Source organism: Strix uralensis, chromosome 3 (assembly GCF_047716275.1).
Source record: "Strix uralensis isolate ZFMK-TIS-50842 chromosome 3, bStrUra1, whole genome shotgun sequence".
Taxonomy (NCBI): Eukaryota; Metazoa; Chordata; class Aves; order Strigiformes; family Strigidae; genus Strix; species Strix uralensis.
In genome coordinates this window covers 102,539,354-102,560,981 of record NC_133974.1, presented here as the reverse complement: position 1 = coordinate 102,560,981, position 21,628 = coordinate 102,539,354, and the positions used below count along the sequence as shown (strand labels likewise).

Below are 21,628 nucleotides of genomic sequence, written 5' to 3'. Positions count from 1 at the left end.
AAAGTAGCTTGTGTGATGCATTTAGGTGCTCAAATTTTGAGCACTATCATTCAGACTCACTTCTTTGGAAATAGAACCTTCCTGTGCTGCTGCCATCTGCCTCAGTTCTTCTTGTCCACAAGGACAAGGTGGCCTCTTCCGTGCCTCTGGGCTCCCCATCTTCCATGGACTACTTCCACCAAATGCCCAGATTTCAGGTGACGTGACTTGTAAGCTTGTAAGCACTCAGAGAGCTTCTGCACCACAACATGATCTCTAAATTATCTCTCTTTCCTTTGGACTTGAGCAGGCAGCCTCTGAAGTTACTGGAAAGCTTCCAGCTTGTAGCAGAAATTAATTCAGACACTAATTTATTCCTTTGGGTCTTCTTCCTGGTTTAGCTGCATTTTGCCAGCATTTAACTGCATTCCACCCAGTTCCTCTCAGAATACCAATGCAGGAGAAGGGGAGCAAGAACTGAAGTACAAAGCAGCCTGAAAGACCTGGAATGGCAGAAGGAGATGGCGTTCATTACCACTGGGCTCTACCCCTACTATGGGCGAGGATAACAGGCAGTGGAGCAGCAGTAAGTCAAGCTACAGACCTGCAACCTCCACTGTTGTTTTTTCAGTTAATTTAATCACGTCCTTTAATGTAACAGGGAAAGAGTGAGACTGCGCTTAGGAGCAGATAATTTTAAGTCATAGCGCTGTGTTCAGTGATGTCTGAGAAACATGAATTGTCAGAAAATCAGGCTTATTCTCCATTTACTCAAGTTTTCTGTCAGCACTAGCTGTGCCAGAGGAACCCAGAATGTCTCTTTTAAAAAGGGTACCCCCCTGATTGATCACCCATTGCTTGATGCGCCAATGGTCTTTTCTGGACAGGTCTACCATGTTGACCCCAGCCCCAAACAGCTGCAAGGCCAGGTATGGCCCCCTCCCTTCAAACTCTTTCCCAGGCTAAAGGAGTGTTAATGATGTGATTAAGCTAATGAATAGGGGAAGTGCCCAGACCAACACACAGAATAATATTGGAGAGTGAAATTTATTAGTTCATGCTCTAGAGAGGGTCAGTAGATGAGATGGCACTGAAGTAATTTACAGCCTTTCGCTGTGATGAGCTGCTATGATCCTTCCAGCCTCATCGAACACTTTCTTTAGAAGTCACCGATGAAGGAACTTCTTGAAGCCATTGTAAAAGTCCAAATAAATTGTATTAACTGGTTCCCATTTATCCATTTTTTGTCCATACTCATGACTCGGTACAAAATTGATTCAGCTTTTCCTGCTTTGATTAAAAAAAATAAAAGCATTTTTAAAGCTGGGGACATTCCCTCTTTATTAACCTATTAATTAAATGGCAACTAGGGCTTTTGAAACCTGACACCCAGGGCTAGTAAATAACACAGAGCTTGCTGCTTCTTACTCAGTAATAACAAGGTACTGGCAACAGTGTTTCAGTTATGGCCCTTGCTACCAAATCCCCTTTTTGTGAGAGTGAAAAGAAGGGGCTAATAACAGACCTTACAGCATCTGATAAACCTCTGTTTTGGCAATTCTGGGGACATCTCCTTAGATTTATGCCAGTATCAGTAGTTTGACACTGGAAATGTAACATCATGTGCAGCACGTAAGACTTTAGTGTGATTTTGCTGTTTTGTCTAAAAGACTAAGGCCAAATTTCTGCTTTCAGTTGCAGTGACATAATTATGTTGTCAACTGCTCCAAGGTTACCATCCTATTTTTGTCCTCTGTCTTGTTGTTTCTCTGTACCTTACCTTGATCTCTCTCGTGTCGTTTGCTGAAGATTTCTTCATGTCTCTTCCATAATCAAATATTTATTTCTTACATACCACTCAACGTTATGACCATTTCAACATCTCTATTGCAGGTAACTAATTCACAGTACCAGCTCATGCCTGTTGGCTGTTTATCTATCCAAGAGGTGGTGGTCTCAGCCCAACTCACAGCCCACCCGGTAAAACAAGCAACACCCAAGCACAGCTGAACCTAATAGTTAATTAAAATGTAACCAGCCCTGTGCTGATTAATTATCCTTTACCGGCAAGTTCAGCACAGAGGATGAGATTTAAAGCCACAGGGACTATGTTTTAGATCCAGTGTGGGCAAAAGCATCCTGTTGACCAGGATGAGAGCTGGCTATGGTAACACACACGTATCATCAGGTCTGTGCAGTGTTTTGCAGTCAGGCTTCTGGCTTTGTGCCCGCCTAGTCCTGGGCTGTTGCATGGCATGACTTGTCCAGCATCAGTGCCTGCCTGTGTAGCAGCAGCACCTTCACCTTCTCTACGGGATTAAGGGTCACCTGGCATCTCCAGGGAGGGGAAAAGATGAAGCTTCACCCCAGTTACCTTCCCCAGGGCACCTGCTTCCTTCACAGTGCAGAACCCATGGGAGCTCTCTGAAGAGGCCGATACGGGGAAGAGAGGAGCCCTCCGCCATGCAGGTTGGTGTCTGGGCAGGACAGTGGCGGGGCAGCCCAGCAGGCTCTGTGACAGAAGGATGGCCATCCTCCACTTGCTCCCACCCCTCTCCCTCTTTGCACAGCCCCCTCGTACATCCATGTACGCTTTTGTGAACGGGCTTTCTGAAACCCCCGCCACAAAGCAAACTGTTTCATCAGACACACTTGGCTACCGAGTCCACAAACATCCCAAGCCCTGGAGAGTAACTCCTGGGGCTGAGGCCACAGAAGTATGACTAACACGGAGTTGAGAAACTGGGAGCCTGTGACAGCACAGCTGTAAAGTAATTGTTAATTGTGCTGTTGTTAACAAGAATGCTCCAGTTTCTCTCTCCCATGATTCGTCCAGTGTCTCCCAATGACTGCTGTAAAACGAACAACCTGTCTCCTTACAGGAGGCAGCTCCCCAGCTCCTGAGACAGACTGTCCCTAAGTCACCTTTCCCTCCCTCCTCCACATTAATACAGTCAGCAGCAGAAGGCTGGCTCCTATCCTACAAACACAGGAGAAAAAAAAAAAAAAAAAAGCCTTTTTGTCATCTTTGAAAGGAGCAACAAAACATAACAAACCTATTACCCTGATTAGGTTTTACTAGTGAATAAAGGAGGTGTTACAACATGACCTCATTAGCTGGAACAACAATCTTCCTATAAACAGGTAAGTCTTTCTCTTGGTCATCAATTACTAGGATTTCCCCAGAGACAGGAGATGCTGAAAAGAAATTCTTGTTTAACAATGTAATCCCAGTTTATTTTTACCCTTGGGTTTGAATTCTCAAAAGCTAGCTGCTAATGCTTCAGTACTACTGCACATTAGCAGCTGGTGCCTGGAAAGCCGTCTTCCTGATGCCACTCAGGCAACTCTCACACCACTTTATGATGCCTTTCACAAATAAAAAGAATACAGGATTAGTTTTCAGCATTCAGAGATCCTCTTGAAATCTCAACAAAAGAGGATTCTAACGAAACATCATCACCCCCTTAAAGGTATGGTACTGACACCAAAATGATGAGGGTTTTATTTCAAATTTATTTCCTCATGATGAGTACTCATCATTGGTACGCTGTGGAAAAGTTGCAAAAAAGTTGCCATACCAAGATGGCAAGCTGTCAAGTAAAATAGATCAAATACTGTACTTGCTAACATATTTTCTTATTCCATTTGTGTCAGAATTTAAACTTTTTTTAAAGTGTTGAACATTTGAAAAAAAAGACAAACCCCAGATGTACATACTCCCTTTCCAAAATTGACTAAGAGTATCCACAGGAATGCTTTAGGTTCAGCCACCTCTCTGAAAGCTGCATTATTGTCAGGAAAATGCAGTATAAGACGGGGTCTTAAGTAACTTATTTGGAGCCAGCAGTTGCCCCAGGAAGTGAAGCGTTAGTATTCATGAACATGCATCCAGGATGGGCCAAACTCTGCCCTCAGCGCTTGCCATTTCCCAGTAACTCACCATCTTCAGAGCCACTCTTCGACAAACCGCTTTGCAGGGCTGTGAACTGCACCAGGGAATTGTTTAAAGTAAGATAAAAAGGGGCAACAGAAAGTTTTAAACAAGACCAAATCCTCTCCCCAGTTCACCACCGTTCCACTGTCAAGTGGGCCAACAGCCCAGCACGGGTGTAGGAGGAAGCTCCAGGCCACAGAAACTCCTTCACACCAGTACAGAGACAGGCTCCTGTATCACCAAACCTGCCCGATCTGCTAGCGTGACTTCCTAGGCAGGATTTCTAGCATTGGCTTATGAGGCTCCCTACTAAAGCAAGAAAGATTTTGCCAGGGCAGAAAAGTCTCACGCACGAGCTCTCTAAAGGCAATCACACATCAATTTTGCACCTGTATCTCAGAGCACTAACTGAAGGCACCGAAGAGGCATTTTTACACACTACTTTGGAAATCAGTGAGTTTCAATTAGTAACCAACATTAAAAATGTAATACTGGTATATACATTTCAAACTTTAAAGTATGCTTATCTTAGGAACAAACCCAGGTAGTGGATATAAAAATTATGAGGGTCTCAGACTACAATTCGGCCCAACACCCATCAAAGCACTTTGCTGTTAACCGCAGTGGGGGCAGAAAAATCCTTGCATAGCTAGGCTCTGGCACAAAACTCTTGCTGCTTCTTTAAACAATAGCTGCACTGCATCATGTTCTCTCCCTAAGTAGCTATCCCACTTTAGCTTCCTCAGAGGTCAGCTATTCATCTCTCCTAAGTACATCAGTGAAGAAAGAAAATTCCTTAATCCTATTTTGTGTGCTTGTTTTCATACGCACAGACACAATTCTCCCACCTCGAGCCTAGGCCATACAAGAAAAATCCTTGTTTGCCTCTACTGCTGTCTCTGCTGTACAGCAGACAGATGTTCACAAGGAGAACTTTCCTGTGGCTGGCTCTTAATTCTTGTGTCCTATGTCAGAGGTACACAAAATTAATATAAATCCTTACTTAAAATGCGAAGCAAGAAACTCCATGGATTTGCAGGTCTAACTGGTTTCAGGACTTTAATTACTACCTGAGTTCACAGTCTCTGAGAAATATAGGAATCAAGAATACGACAAAAAACTGGCGAAAATTACGTGCCTCATTTTGGTGTATTTACTTAAGCCTCCGAGACAAGAGCTCCCTCAAAGCTTACCATAGGATGGATGTTTTCTTCTTGCATTTGGGCTTACCTACCCCTCCACAGAACACTCTTCCTGCAATCCTAGCACATGCTTACAAAAATCTAATCTCTACTTTTAGCTCTTTTTAAATTAGGCTTAGCTTCCTGGAAGGAGAAAAAAAGAAAGCGACCCTTCCATGCTGTCCATAAGCAATCATTAAGAGGAAAATACAAACCAACCAATCCCATCCATGGTGCAAGATACGAGACCACAGGTATTTGCAACTGCACCCCCTGGTTTTGTACGCTGCCATGGGGCTAGGCAGGCCTAGGCTCGTCTGTCTGCCAAGTTCAACTCTGTTTTCCTTTGAAAAAACTTATCCCTGCTAAATCTCACTGGTCAGAGAGGCTGATGTAAACAGGAGGCAGAGATATTTAGGTCACTCAGTAAAAAATGCAAAACCGTGGCTCCTACCCCAGCACATTTAACAGATTCTAATTCTCACAACTGTCAAGTTGAAGCAAGTTCAACTCTCATTCAATACACTTGTGTTCTTGCCTTTGCCTGCTCCCTTATGTAGGCTTACAGAACAGTGACCGCATTAATACTTGGGCATATTTTTTGTCCTAGATTAAAGGAAAAAGTTGCCTTTGATAAGAGAAGGTGAGCTTACTACACCTGAAAGTGAAGTGAAGCAATCCAATCAAAGTTATTTATCACATTGATCTTTACTGACCAGTGAGTTTTTCAGTACACAAGAATAACAGTTGTGGATTGATTTTGTTTCTGTACAGAAGACACCCCCAACCTCTGCTTTCTTGAACAATATCTTTTGTTTCTTGTTGGACAGAGTACTGAAATATAAAATTTAATACCATATGAACAATTTCAACAGAATACTTAGTAAAAGGGAGTAAAAAATTTAATACATTTTAAAAAAGCAACATCAAAAAGTGCATTAGGAATAAAATCCAGGTCCATCCAATCATCTAGTCTGCAACATCATTTATTCATTTTCTCCTGTAACAAAGAGGTGCACGTTCTTCTTGGACTGTAGCATTTGAGCTGTGCGATCTATGCCAACCACTGCAGCCAATTTCTGAGCATCATACTTGGAGTAGAGCACAGTACAGGTCCAGGTAGCATCCACACTGCTGTCTGTGGCCGCCATCATATTACAAATCTCACTGTAGAAGTGGGAGTATGTTGGTAACTCATAGAAAATGAGGTTCCTAATGCCTTTTATCGTATACCTGTAGTAGGAAAAAACCAGAAATAACTTTGTTGACAATTTTTATAAAACGCGCATGTTAAAACATCAATCCTGTAGCAGCTCTTCAAATTTCTATCAACTTCAATGCATGTCAGTTGTAGCTCAACACAAGAAACTCCGTGTCATGGACCACAGACTAAACTGAACACAGATGCGGAATTTAAGGGGGGCATATCTAACACTGCCAGGCCCAGTGACTTCCTCTAAAGTACAGAGCACCACCAATTTCTGCAGTATTCAGCCTCTTTAGCTTGGATTTTAAGACAGTGAAGCCTGATCAGACCAAGCGTCACGGAACTTTTTGTTTTTGCCAAAATATCTTCTGCTAATAGAAAAAAACTGTTCCATTAGGAACTTCTAAACAGCTCCAGTCAGGATGTAACAAATTTTCCAGGTGGCCTCAGCTTGCTGTATTGGATTATTGAACCAATTACATATCCTTTTCCAGAATTTTATGCAATTATTGTGGCAGAGATGAACATAAATAAAAGGCACAGGGAATCGCATTTTGCAGGCTATATGATTCTGTCCTGACATCAGTGGAACTTGGCAGCACTTACCTTCCTGAATAAAGCCCTGTGCATACCAAAGTATTAGAGTCTCTGCAAGGGATTGCTGACAACATACAAAAATTTTTAAGTAAACTGAAAAGCTCTTACTTCAGTCAAAGAAGTCCTCGGAGAGAGACAACAGATTCAAAAAGCAATATAGCTCACCTATGATTAAGGTCAGACTCTACTTCTAAAACAGCACACATGCAACTCAAGAGGAAAACCCGGTCCACAATTCACCTTTTGTAAAAGTGGAAGCGCTCAGTGAACAATAAAAACTGCTTCTCTCCCTTGAGAAAGGACCGTCTTGCTCTGCAGACACCAGCCTTTTTAGTGTATTCACAAATGTGAGTAAAATTCAGCTGCTCTTTCTTGAAGTAATTTCGAAGACGCACATAGTCAAAATACGACGGAACATAAATGAGCGTGTGTGACATGATGGCATCACGGTACTCAGGCAAAACTTTGTCGATGAAAAACTGAAACCTTAGTTAAGAAAACAAGTATGTTTTAATCAGAGTTAACATTTAGCTTTCCAATACTGATATGACCGCAAACCGGAATATCATCAGACAACAGACTACAGAAGATTTTGACTACATTTTTTCCTTCTTTCACTTCACAGGATTTCTACACATGTGGAGGATAAAAGGCAAAGGCTTTATTGGTACTACACAGTTATGGTAGAGACTGGTATTCCCTTTCCAGACTTTTTTCTCCAGTGCCTTTGGCAAAGAGAAGGTCAGTACTGCTCACCACCTGTGCAGAGCCTAGCCTGCATCTGAGAACTAATGGAGGCGTACTTCTGTGGTGAAATCACAGTGTGCTCTGCAGGAAAGGGTACGCTCAACTAAATCTGAAATTGCAGTCATTAGGGCAGAGCAAAATAGTCCAGAACACAGAGTACCTTGTATCTATTACAGAAGTTAAATTTTCAGCTTCTAGCCTCCGAAAAACATGAGGAAGCTGGACCATAACGTGGCTAATGGAACCACTGAGCGGTACATTGCGGACGGCCACCTGCGGGAAGAAAGCAGGACGTTTAGGGAAGCAGCATTTCACAGGCAGCCACACTCCAGCCAGCTTTCTGCTCGTAACTCACATCTGCAAGCAGTGCACAGGGCTGTTTTTAAGAAAGCTGCAATACAAAACTACATTCATGTATACACATACCAGATCTGCTGAATATACATGACCACTGCTTATGTCCTGACTCCATATATTTGAAATGGACAACTAACATTTTTACATAGCCTGTTTCTTTCAAAGTAATAACAGTTTGAGCTTCTTACACAGTAGGAGAAAAAAAAGGAAGCAGGCGAACTCTCCATTTAACAACAAAATAAATAGAACAAGATAACTTGTATGTGTCAAATTAAGAAAAAACAAAATCTGATTTCTGACATGAAACAGCTACCCATGAAAGAAAAGGATCAAATAAGTATTGCTGCAAGAAGAGCAGTTCTTCATGCCTTTGGCACAGCATTAGAAATTGTCATGCAGTGTCACGGAGATTCAGACTGAAATACTTGGGTAATGGAAATGACTGGCACACAGACAGTCTTTCTGCAACTGACTTGTGGAATTTTTCCACGTGTTGGGTTTTCTGTTCCTCTCCCCCTCCCCTATGCCAGCATTTAAAAGGCGGCTTTCGGCTCCTCTGCGAACTCACCTGCCCCACGTAATTGAAGCAGTGTTTGTTGAAGACAGAGTTAATCTGGGGATCCTGAAGAGCGCTGAACAGCAGCGTCTGGCGGTAGTACTTGGACCAGTTATTGAGATTCAGCATTCGCACTCGGGAAAAGTCTACCCCATGGGAATCCAGAGGCAGCAGGTTAATGTGCTTCATCAGGTGCTACACAGACAGATGGAAACACATCGTTACTGACTGACATCCCTGTGCCCAGACTGCAAGAGCCTTAACTGCAGTGAGGAAGTGGGCAGGGATGAGCAGACAGCACAGAATATAGAACAGTAGCCATCTCCCAAGACACAACTGTCTAGAATTTCTTGACCACAACACAAGTAATTTACTTGATTTCTTGCTACAGAACTGAAAGCTACCATCTCTTTAGTCATCTCTAAGAGTAACCTTTGCTTCCAATCTTCTCCCACGGGCAAGTATAATGGATTTGTTTGTTTGTCTTAAAGTCAATAGGCTCAAGGTTTCTGAGCTAAAAGAAGCCCAAGTGCAGTTCTCATCACATTCAGGAAGAGTTTGGGTGCAAGTGAAGAAATTCACCTCGTTTTGGCCTCATTGAATGATGCCTACAACTGGCATCACTGCCGCCCCATGGCAGGCAGTTGCACACAAAGGAGAAAACAGGAAGCAGGCTCCAGGACTCATTCCTTGGATATCACATAGGCTCAAGTACCTTTCCCAGAACTCCCCAGGAAATAAGACACCTTTGGAGCGCATTCAAAATGTACCGTAACAACGTGCTGTCAAAACGCCTGGCCCAGGTACCTCAAAGGTGTTTCTATATGGAAAACCCCCCAACCTTTCAATCTTGAAAACTTTTATTAACAAAAAGCCAAAAAGCATAGGTACTACTGCATACTAGCCACAATCCAAGAGTTCCATTTTCATTACACACACAGGAAAATCTTTGCACTGCTTAACTTCGGACACGAATAATGCTTAGTATCTCTGCAGTCAGTGGAGACAAGCACCAGCTCCTATTGCTTTCTGGAGGAACCTGAATTAGGTTGTACAGATCCCTCACACAGCTGCGGTCTGACTGGGACACTGGGCACTCAGACAGCTGGCATATTTTCTCCCAGATGTGATTACAGGAATCATCATTATCTCATCCTGCAAGATAATAAAAACTGTCCAAAAAAAATCTCTGACGAAATATGTCACTAAAACACCAAACACTAAGATTTACAGAGAACAGGTGCTGAACACTGCCAAAATCTGTAGAAAGAATATTCTTAGTATAAGGAAAATACCAGGGCAGAGGGAGGAAAAGGGACAAGCATACATGTCTGAAATCAAGTCAATAAAAAAACAGCAATACTGCTCACTGCCAAAACTAAGTTATATCAGACTAACAAGAGTACAACACAAAAATGCATAGGGAAAACGCACCAGAACATGTTCCCAGTTCTGCATCAGGTAAATATCTGCTTGATCAATGATGAGAATTTCTATTGATGACAGAAAATCAAAATCTCTCTTCTTCTCCCCCTCTGCACCAATAATAGTTCTCATACCCAGGGGAGAGGCAATGATGATATCTGATGAGTAAAATGGTGCATAAAGTCTCATACTCTTCTGAAGAATTGCAACCCCTGTCCAACAACAACCAACAGCATTTTCTTAGTTAGGGTTAATTATCAACCATATTCTTCCAACAGGCTCTGTAATACTAACTCCATTCATCTCCTCTCCCTTAACATAAACTAATGATTATAGCTGGACAAAACCAATCTGTCTGAAATCCTTTCCCTGAAAAGTGCTTACCCACCCCACTCCCATTTGACAAGTGTTTGGCAGATTTTCATCAAGTTTGGCAAACTCTTTCAGTAGTGCTTTTTTCCAGATTTTTCATAGCCTGGACAACAGTTTTTAACTGAAACACATTTTTTTGTGATTTTCTGCTAAAAAGGGGGATGAGGGGGCTGAAGAACTTAAGGAAAAGAAAAAAAAGGCAGAAGTGATTAACTACTCCCTCCTCCCTAAATTCTAGGCTTTGGTCTCTGTCATTAGGTAGTATAGTTACTGTTACCTTAGTCTCTCATGAAAGATCCAGTGTGGACCTCTTGACTATAAACTGCCTTTATTCACAGGGCCACAAGAGTTGCTACTAGAACACAAAGGAAAATGTTCTTTGTGTGACAATGACTAAACGCATAACCAGCCTTGCACCTTCCCTGGCATTGCTTTGGACACTGCATGATGCAATATAACTGCCGAAATAGCTTATGCATCACCTCCCACGGTAAAGAAAGAAAAAGGAAGGAATCAAAGGTATTTGTTGCCCATGTTGTAGCTACACAGCAACACTGCTAAGACCTACAGTTTTCTGATCTTAAAAATCCAGGTAGTCCAGACCCGCTACTGTCTGCCCAACAAAGGTGTCTCCAACTTCTCTCTCTCTCTCTCTCTCTGTGTGAATCCAGCTATCACAGGCACAGCTGAAGGCACTTACAAGAATTTCACACATATATCAATAGGGACCCCTCCTGTTATCTATTTTAACCCAATGATAAAAATGGGAAGAAAAGGAAAGGCACAACTGGTTGAATTTCCAGGAAGATATCACTTGTCACAGCATATACACAGTTTAACAACACCAAGTCTTTTTTCTGTTTAAAAAAGTGAAAGGGTGGTTTTAATAAGGCATAACAAATGCACTTTAAATTAGATCTTTGTGGACAAGTAACAGGGTGTGAGGCACAGTAAGAAAGAATTATTCTGCTTTTATAGTTTGCTTCTGCAAGTAACAACACTGAAAGTTTCTTCAAGCATTTCTTCACACCTAGTAAGAGGATCAAGCAGATTGTGGTATGGGAGAGGACTAAAAGGAAAGTTATTATGTTACAGAAAGTAAGATGCTCTCAGTCAGAGAGATATTCAGTGGGAAAGGAGGAAAGACTGAGTGGGACCTGCTTGCATCTTCCACTATACCATTAAATCTCTTGGGATGCCAATTTATCTTCCAAGGGGCAATAATTTCAAAAGCCTCTGATCTGTCAAATTAAGTCAGAAAAACTGCCTACTCATCATTGGCAGCTCTAGGAACTAAGCCACTAGCTAATTCTCTGCATACTGAGTTACTAAACCAGCATGAGATTACAATATTATGAAATTGTCTCAAATTTGCTGCTTGTCCAACAGTCCTACTTGCTGGCTACCCCTCTGCTTTCATGGAAACCATGGGCAGCACAGCAGAAAACTGCTTTGCTCAGTACTGAGCTTTAATTTTGTTCCAACCATTACTGATTACAAGAGACATTGTGAATAGGCTAATTAAACCCAGAAGATTTGTTTTTTAATAACATGAAAGACTTTACTGCATAATCAAGGCTATCCTCTTTAAAACGAGGTGTGGGCAGTCCTGCTACAATAAAGCAATCATTGCATTTTAGGTGATTCTGAACTTGAGGTGAAAATCATTACTTTTGTATTTTGTCTTCCTTTTTAAGCTCTAGCAAGGCAAAAAGATTCTCAGAAAAATCCAAGTTGCCAGTGCAAAATCAGCATGAATGCCACAGAGCCTAGAGTCTCACCAGAACTTCCAGCCCTGATAGCTCCTAGACATTTAGGAAGGAGTTATTACTTCTCAGTTCTTTACAATCTAAAAATCACCTGTTCAGTAGGTCATTACCAATTCTGAAGTGGTCATCAATGTTGCCAGCAAAGACGGCTTCATAATCTTCAGGTCTTTTCAGGTTGGGAGGTTTCTCTTCTGGGTCAGAGCCAAACTCCCCTTTGAAGCGCTTTTTATTACTCACATCTATTTTTCTTTTGTCATTGACTTCAAGAAGACTGATGAAAATATGCACAATTCGCAAAGCACATTCCCTGAAGGGCACTATCATCAGTACCTGCGTAGATCAACAGTTACAACAGAATAACCCATAAAATACAAACACTCACAGTTAACTGTATGTTAAGTAATTTTTTTTACTTAGATCTGCCCTCATGGGCACTTCTGAGTGTGCGCATGAACAGGCACTGGCCAGCAGTTTGATTCCCCACCTCACAGCCAGGGTACCATTAGAGGGGAATTGAAAACTAAGCACGTTCTCCTGTTTTGCCTAACCCCCGAGCAAGCAAGAGCTCCAACAATACACAGACAGGCTCCACCACTGGCTCCTGGGTGGGTGGCAATAGCCTCTGCACAGCACTCTGAAATATAAATACCTAACTGGGCAGTCAACATAGAAACCAAAGGCACTTGCCAGGTGTGCAGCAAACACCGAAACCAAACTTTGAAAGTGTTCAGCAGGTAGTTGGCACCACCAGTGACAGGCCAGCCCTACTTGAAGCCACCTGGTTATGAACTAGAGAATGCTGTGAATCCAGGGAGGCTTAGTTGGAGGCCCACTCCACTAACTATGACGGGTGGCTTGACAATGGGACTGGGATTCCCCGAGGTCTCCCAGGTACAGAAAGATCCTTCCACACAGGCAGGTCCTCTCAAGTCCTAAGGACAAAAAAATTTCTGGGACATCCCACACTGGGTGATGGCCTCCATCACCTGCACTAACACTGAAGACATGCAGAGGCACCTTTCTGCACTGGTAGATTTAGAAATGGAAGCAGGAAGAGGCAACATGTCAGTCTGTAGTGATAGGAGGACAAAGAAAAAGAGAAGTCAAACTCACAGCTCAGCACAGAAACAGGCTGTGCTCACTGCTTCTTGCAGGGTATTGGCCCTGACCACAGCAGGCAACTTCCAGCAAAGGGATGTGGAAAGGCACGTGCCCAGGAGCATGGCACCCGAGAGCGCAGCAACAGAAGTACTTCTGGATAAATTACCAGGGTGTTTATACAGCCTGAACAGACAGCCAGGGTGGGGATGGGGGAAATCATATTAATGAAGCTCTCTTACCTTAGGTCTAGTGAGCCCCTGATCCCTGTAGTCATCTCTGTCAGTCCCTGGTTTTTGGTCTCTCCGTTTGGCATTGTTGCTGAGCACCTGGGCATTTGCCTTCAGAACATGGTTCAAGGCATGCAAGCAGTACGCATGTCGGATTTCTTCTCCATTTGTTAAAGCACTTCTTTCTGGATAGAACAAGTCCTGGTATGCATTCATGATACAGAAGAGCTCTCTTTGTAATGGGGTGAAAGAGGGATCGCTTGGTTTGTTCACCGAGGAGAGAAATTGTTTATTCACTTTTGGCCAAGTGGATTCTAAAGGCTTGTGAAGATGAAGCTGTTTCACATCAACTTCTTTGTCTGCTTTCAATGTTTTATGTGTCTCCAAAGTGGAAGAAAAAATTAGTTGGCCCAGCCTTGGCCACTGAAAAAGAAAAAAACCCCACAACAACAACAAAAAAAAACCCCAAAGAGGAATTGTAAGTACCAAACTCAGTACACTTAAAAGCACATCACCACAGCTGCCAGTTTAATCAAGTTCATGAAATTTGAGAAATTACCTTTTCATAATACAAATTGAAACCTTTTTTTCAATATGCAATCTCTTTTAGAGTCTGCCATGGTAAATAACAACAAACTTGAGCTCGGTAGATCTGGATGCATTTTGCAGCAATGTGTGTATAACTGTCTTCATTTTACAAATGAGAAAACCAAGGAAGAGGAAGGATGTCATTTCTGCCTAACCCATCTGTCAAATCAGTGGCACGAACCAGGGACAAGTTGAGAACCCTGGAGTCCAACTACACTTATAGATCAGCCACACTGAGGTACATACTCTTGTTTAAAGATGAAAACCAAACCCCATTAGGGATTAAACCCAGAAGCTGTGAATCAGTTGCTTAATGCAATCTTGTTGGGAGTCTGTCTGATTTTGAGGGCAAAAGCTGTCAGTGTAGTAGGGTAAAACTCTAAACTTTAAGCCTTCTGCCATGCAAGTTGTCCCTATCTATCTCCATAAAGTAGCTACACCAAATTAAGAAAAGATATATCATGCGTTGCTTCAGGTGGCACTGGTATTTTTGGCCACCATATTCCAAAAAAGAAAAAAATAAAATAAAATTTAAAAAAAAAAAGAAATCACAGTTTCTCTTTGACTGACTAACCATTGGGTATCTTCCAATGAATGTCACCCAGCATATGGCTGACCAGAATGCAAGGCAACTCTCCAAAACAAAATCAGATGTGTAAATGTTAGGAAGCAAAGGTTTGTCTAAAAATGAGTATTTTGAAAACCAATATTCTCTCTCAAGCAATGAGGTGGTTTTCCAGTACTGTAATATACCTATTATTTCCAGGATTAAAGTCCCCTTTACTGGCTTGTAAGTGCGTACAGACACGCAGCCATCTTGAAGCAAGGACGTGGAAGTGCCTCACAAATACTTTTAAGACTGTACATGGTCATCTCACAAGTTCAGCTGCAGAGCACATCCCTGGCATGGTGCTGTCACCACTCACAAACCAGTCCTGTTTCTACCCGGTGTCAAGAGTACTAAACCTGTGAGTTTGGGACTACGGATCAAACTCTAAAGCTGTTTGTCAGATGTGTCGCCATATGCCTACATAACAGCAGACTTTAGATTTCAACTCTCGCTCAGCACTAAGTGAAGAAGAAAACACTTCAGCAACAACACAGCGACAAAATCTTGACAATTCCAGTGTCATAATAACAATTATGAATCTACTTCACTTGTATAAAGAAAGTATTATTTTAATCCAGACTTTACGAACTCTGGATGACTACAGAACACTGTTACCTTGCTTTGACTTGAAGTTTTAGGAAGCGTAGACAGTTTTTCTACTTCTTTTTCTTCAAGTTCTTTGTCCATGTGCTGTTTAAATGGATCTATTTATAACAAGAACAACAAAAATATCCTGAGAACTATTGTAGCTAATACTGGAATCAAGTTTCAGAATGGATTTGCAAATAAGACAAACAGTTTTCCATGCTGGCCAACACCATGTTTAGAACTAGTTATTTCAAAGCACTTGGAGATGAGAGAAACGATGTCAAATTGTCTTTACAAGAAGAGAGATAACAGATTTGACAGATTGCTTTAAAAAAGAAAAAGAAGCATTTATGGAAGTACTAGAACCTTCAATCACAAAAGAAATGTTGGACAGGAAAGCAGTATGTAGTAGAAAACATTGTGGCAATTTTCTGCCTTAAGCTCCGAGACATCCATCCCTCGCAGGTGTAATAGGCTTTCAATAGCAAAGACCCAAATTAACTTACTGCCCTTCTTAATTTATAAACAGTTCTGCCCAGGGCTTTGCATCTTTTGCCAGTGATATGAAGAGTTTGGGATAAAGCAGAGAAAGATTAGGTGGGTTTTGGGGAAGGGAGGCAAAAATTGCATGAAGTGAGCAAAAGTCTGATTTAGCTAATCAGCATTTCTTTTTGGAAAGGAAAGGACAAGCAAGGAACTGAAAAATCGTATTATATTTGAAGACACTGGCATGCACAAAGTCACATGCAAAGCTTATTTTGAAAACCAAGCCCTGTATACTGCTTGCAGCACAGCAGCACTCACTGCATAAAGAAAACTAATTAGAGAACACTAGTGCTTGCCAACACTTATCTAGCCCACATACAAGTTATCCAGGCAAAAGTCAAGACATTTGCTGATCATGACACTGTTGAGAAAATCTTCCCAGCAACGCAAATGAACAGGGTATCGTTTAATTGTTATATAGGCTCTCTCTTCAGTTGAGTTTTACTGATTCCAGCGTTTGTCAGATAAAGCAGAGGGAATAATATGAAGTATCTTCAGGCGTTCTAGTGACCTCAGGACCAGAGTGGAAATTCATCCCCCTTCTGCTATCTTAGGTGACTCATTTTCTGTAATAGATGATAAAGTCACTTTCAAGCTATAGGAACCCACCGAAAAGTAGCTGAACAAAGCTGTTAGGCTACTTAGTATGCAGTTGGAGAGCTACGGTTCTCATTAAAATGCAATGCCAACAGCCTAAGTAATATTCTCATGGTAACAAGAACGAGCTGTTTTTTCTATCACATGGCCCTTTGATGCTTCCACACATTTCATGTATCAACTAGGCTGCCTCCCAGATCTAATGTCAGCTGCTGCTCCAAGATGACAAGCCAGCATCACTAGGGATGCTACAAACATATTTCTCTCTCTCTCAAACTATGCCATCTGATATTAAAACCACAAAGCATGAAATATGAATAGAAGCTCTGCAAGTGCCAATGTGTGGCATATCACTGAACGATCACACGCCCGTGCACACAGTTATTTGTATTACACATGGTGGGACGACTCCAACACTGGAGCTCAGATTGCACCCATCAGCACGCTGCAGCACTGAGATTCTGAGCTACACCCTTAGAAGATACCACACAGATGCTCCACTGATGCCTCTTGCCTTCCTGATCCTGGTGCAGTCAGACTCCTCTGCATAACCTTCAAAATTCAGAGAGCCCTGAGCATTTGTCTAAATTACTGTGGCTGCCCCAAGCTTCCCAGAAGCTCACCTCTAACTCCACTGAGTTGTGAAGGATGCCCTCACAGGTCAGCTTTGTGATTATCTCCTGTGCTGTCTGTGCCAAGAATATCTTCCACAGTCAAGTACAGGCTTGCAGGGCCTTTCATATCACATTGGCTTTTTAAAGTACTATTAAAGCAACAGAACAAGGTAACACCCTCCACACACATTTCTAGCTCCTGATATTTCAAGCTTTATCGGTCATAACAGAAACCACGCACAAACCCCAGCCCACAGGGGCTAGAGAAAACAAATGGTTCATCTCCACGTCTGCATTAGCGTTAGGCGTCCCTTATGGAACCAGCTCACATGTGGGCAATACAATGATTAAAGTAGCGGAAGAACTCAGAAGCTATATAGTGTATCATTAGGGTGTTTGATAATATACACGTTTACAGATACTCCTCTAGAGGCAGATTGCTAAACACAAACATACTGTGTTTTACCTTCTGAAGAAGCTTGTGAAGAACCGCTGTCTCTCTTATCTGCATTGCAATCTCCACTCTCCTCTTCCATGAAATTGGTTTCCAAGCTAAATTCAGATTCATGTTTCACATCAGTAAACTCCTCAATTACTCCATGACTTGGGTCACAAGAGGTGTCTGCACCATCAGCCTGCTCCTGGCCAAGCGTCTGCTCTGCTGTGTCTGTAGCTGTGAATTGTTAAAGAGAGAAATGGGTTATATTCTCCTGTCTGTACTACCTCTTGCTGGCTACGTTGTTCCCTTTGAGTTACCAATTTTTCTTCTCCCAATACTCTATCCAAAAAGATGAAAGTGGGCTTTGTATTCTACATTAAAGATGACTTTTGGCTACCGTGCCAAATGTTACATAATACACAATGTGTTTCCCCAGAGAAAACTTAAAGAAATAACCTATTTGGGGACTATAAGTTTTAGTTTCCAAAGACTCCAAATAGCTGAAAATAATAAAAAGTTGACTCCTCTCTCCCAGAATTTATTTGCAGACTTCATGAATGAGGATGCCTCGTCATAAAGGAGGAGGTTTCCTTCCAATTTACATATTCTTCCCTCTGCTGTGAGGCAAACCTTTCCCTCCTCTCGGTGGCAGCAGCCAAGCCAGATGCTGTGCGAGAGAACAGCTTGCGTCTCCCAAGAGTGGGTGAGAACCCCTGGTATGCTGCTCCATGTGGATTTCCTCTGTGCTGCAGCACAAACAACATCTGAGGAAGCAGCAGCGGGCTGTCTGCCGGAAAATGAACACAGCTACCCTCTCCCCTGCTAAATCCTTCAGCAGCTGCTGCTCCCACCCACACAGAGGCAATGGAGCAACAGAGCCTCCAAGCCAGAGAACACCCAGCCAACAAGCCAGTCTACACCAGGATCCTGGCTAAAAACATATATTATTCAAACTTTCTAACTGAAACAACATTTACCAAAGCATGGGAAAAGACAAACTACCTTGTTCCTGCTCTGGTACACCAGTCTTATCCTCTTCACCCCCATCTCCTTCTCCAGTGTCCTGGGACCCTTCACTGTCCATTTCTGTCTCACTTTCCCCAGGTTCTTCCAGCTCACTTTCATCTTCCTCTTCCTCACTCTCAGACTCAGGAGAGGTCTTCAGGGTAGCCAGGAGCTTACGATACACAGAGACCTGTTCCACTTCAGTCTCCGAATCACTTTCTGCACTTGATTTATCAGAGTTCTCAGACTGGAAGGGAAAACACGAGTGTAACAGCAACACCAGTAACAGTCTATGAGGCAGCAGGCAAATACCCTCACCTCTACTTCCAATGTTATGTTTTCTCTCTCCCATCCTACCCTTATACAGATGCAATGGGATTTTTCAAAAATCACCTTTTTAGGCAAATAGTTATGATGGACACCTCCATTCAGATTTTGAAAGCATCTTTGTAGACTTAGGCTGAAGTGCCTCATTCTTCACTGGTTTGACTTAGAGCATCACAAAACTTGGTTCTTTCAGTCTCAGCTGAGTGAGTATATTTGATCTCCACAGACAAGGCATTGACTGAACTGGCACTGGATTTTCCCAAGAAAACCACACACAGAGCAAAAATTGTGGAAGGGCACACAAAAGAAGAGACAGAGCACACTGAAAATGCTCTGGCTTTCAAGAAGGTAAGTTGACAATAGTCCACCGGGGAATGGGTCATGTTTGGCTCAGCTGTGAAGCTCCAAGCTTCAAACAAGCCGGACTCAGAGCCAGTTCTGTCCTGGACTTGCACAAACCAATGACAGTGTGCCAGGTTATAGCCAAAATTATAGTGAAACCAGGAGTATAAGCACAGCACTATTTACTCCTTTCTTAGTTCCTTTCAGCACAAAGAGGAAACATCAGTAAATACAATATTAATGCACAAAATTGCTGAAGGAAACAAATGAACCACTATAATTAGTTTTTCCACACTGAAACTTTGAAGTCTTTTATTAATCTGATGATAAAGGGGGTCACCAAATCCTGACCGAAAGAAAAGTAGAGCACTGGCAATCTGAAGAAGAGGAATGAGCATTAACAAATTTCTTCATTCAACAGAGAACAGAACATCTCCTAACGCATGCAACACTAGGATTATTAAAAGAACTTAAAGCATGATTTACTTTTCACTGTGACTAAGTAATATGCAAAAAGCCCAAGAACAGCTATGTTACTTCCTGCTGCTTCTGCCCTCTCATGGTATTACAGTTTTGAGCACTGTATAGAACAATTCAGAGCCACACTAAACTCACACTCATTTTTTTCTCCTAAATGCAGGTTTTCTAAAGAGAACAACTTAATCAGCCTGACTAACTTGGCAACATGAAATACTAAGTGTTTCACTTCACTGAACTAAACGTAGATGAAATTAAGGAATAAATAAAAACATATTACCAGTTCACAGATTTGAGTTGCTTCTGGTCTTCCAGAAACCCTGAAAAGAAAGCACTTGAATATCTTACTCTGTCAGTGAAAAGGATGAGGGGGAAAAGGAATTGATGACTCAATTTCAACTTCTTAGAGAGGTTAAAAGGAAGGTTAAAACCAAAGCATCACACAGTTCTCCCTAAGAATGCAGGCTCGGCACTTATCCTGAGAGGTGTAGCATCAGGTGATGCTACATGCTCTATGTGAAGCCAAAGTGCTCAAGCATTATAACTGATCAATAAGTGAAATGTTTTAAAGTAGAATCTGGCTTTAATCAGAAGACGAGGTGTTAAAAGGAAACCAAGGGTAGTTTGTACAACAAAGTTAACAAGGGCAGGAGCCTACCTCTAGAACTAAATACTGATCTGTGAAGTGGGAAAAAGACACATACTACAAGAAAACCAGCATTAATTAACCAGTGTTGGGACTGCAATTCTGCAAACAAGACACTGTACAAGCTGGGCTTAAATTAACCTCAACTCTTTCAAAAAGATGTGAAGTCTTGAGTGGGACAGAGCATCACTGCACAGGGTAAGGCACAGGGCACAGCTCCTTGGCAGGCCAGGACTCTTGTCTTCCACCTCAAATAACACACACTAGGAGGGTCACAAATATAACCTGCTACTAAAGGCATATAATGTTAGACTGAACAGGTGACTTGACAGTGCCTTCCTCACAGGCTTCTAAGACTTTACAGCAGCACCAAATCACACAGCATTTAGAGTAAGAAGCTCATTCCTCACAAGTTTACATGGGGGTCCAAAAGTACTGTCCCTTTTTGACAGGCATCCTGCTGAGGAAGACAGGGCCTGTCACACAGGATCTTCAGTGCTGTACTTCCACTGCCTTTGCGAGATCAGAAAAGGGCATGGAACAAACAGTAGAAAAGCTGGAACCCTGACAAGCCAAGGGACTGACCTAGTGCCAAAACAGGAGTCTAACTCGCACTCCTCCGCTTTTCCACTTCATACGACAGCCCCCGGGCTACACAAGAAAACTTTATGACATTTGTTGCAAGCAAATCCGAGCCCAGATTTTCTGCCTTCCCTTCTTCTTCCGAGACTTCAAGTCGACGAGCGGCAGTGCAAAGCACAGATGTAACTCCCTTCCTTCCCTCAGAGGCCCGGGGCAAGTATGAGAGGGAGCAGCCGCCGCCCAGAGGGCCTCGGGCTGAGCGGGGCTAGTCGGGTCTGGAGCCCCTGGGCAGCCGGTCCCGCGGCTCCCACGGCCGCCCAGCGCTCCCGGGGCGGTCCCCGTGGGAAAGGAGCGGCCCAGCGCGGGTTAGCCCGCCCCGCGGGGAAGCCCCGGCAGGCCGAGGGGAGCGGGGCTCCCGCCCGGGGCCTCCCGCCCGCTGCTCCCGGCGGCGCCCGGGGCGGGCGGCTGCTCAACACTCGCTGGCCCGACCCGGCACTCACTTGTCATAGAAAGGGTGCTCCTCCCCGAACGCCCTCAGGTGCTGCTTCTGCTTCTTGCTGAGGCCGCGCAGCAGCTCCCGCCCGCCCCGCCGCTTACCCATGCCGGCCCCGGCGCCCACCCACGCGGGGCGCTCCACCGCGCTTTACGGCGCGCTCATAGCGCGACACTGTCGCGCTGCCGTGCGGCGGCTCGCGCGCCCCGGTGATGCCGAGGGCGGGGCCGCGCCTGGGGCAGGCGGAGCCGCGGGGGGGGCCGGGCCTCGCCTCCGCCGGAGTGTGCGGGAGAGGAGGTGGGAGCATTCCGTGACGGGA

General features: G+C 43.3%; 1 protein-coding gene across 3 annotated transcripts; it reads right to left on the bottom strand.

Moving 5' to 3' along the window:
* Positions 1–5,981: 5,981 nt before the first annotated feature.
* UTP25 (UTP25 small subunit processome component) lies at positions 5,982–21,420 on the bottom strand. Of its 3 annotated transcripts, none has more exons than XM_074863627.1 (12): positions 21,317–21,420; positions 19,869–19,908; positions 18,440–18,689; positions 17,465–17,671; positions 15,269–15,357; positions 13,468–13,878; positions 12,238–12,457; positions 9,996–10,198; positions 8,574–8,756; positions 7,809–7,921; positions 7,142–7,387; positions 5,982–6,330 (listed from the first exon to the last, which is right to left on the bottom strand). In XM_074863627.1, the coding sequence occupies exons 1-12, from the start codon at positions 21,415–21,417 to the stop codon at positions 6,084–6,086; spliced, it is 2,310 nt and encodes a 769-aa protein (XP_074719728.1). In that variant the 5' UTR covers positions 21,418–21,420; the 3' UTR covers positions 5,982–6,083. The 3 variants fall into 3 exon arrangements, with proteins under 3 accessions (XP_074719728.1, XP_074719729.1, XP_074719730.1); XM_074863628.1 differs by lacking the exon at positions 21,317–21,420 and adding an exon at positions 20,820–21,029; XM_074863629.1 differs by lacking the exon at positions 19,869–19,908 and having other exon boundaries at positions 21,317–21,384.
* Between the last annotated feature and the right edge of the window lie 208 nt (positions 21,421–21,628).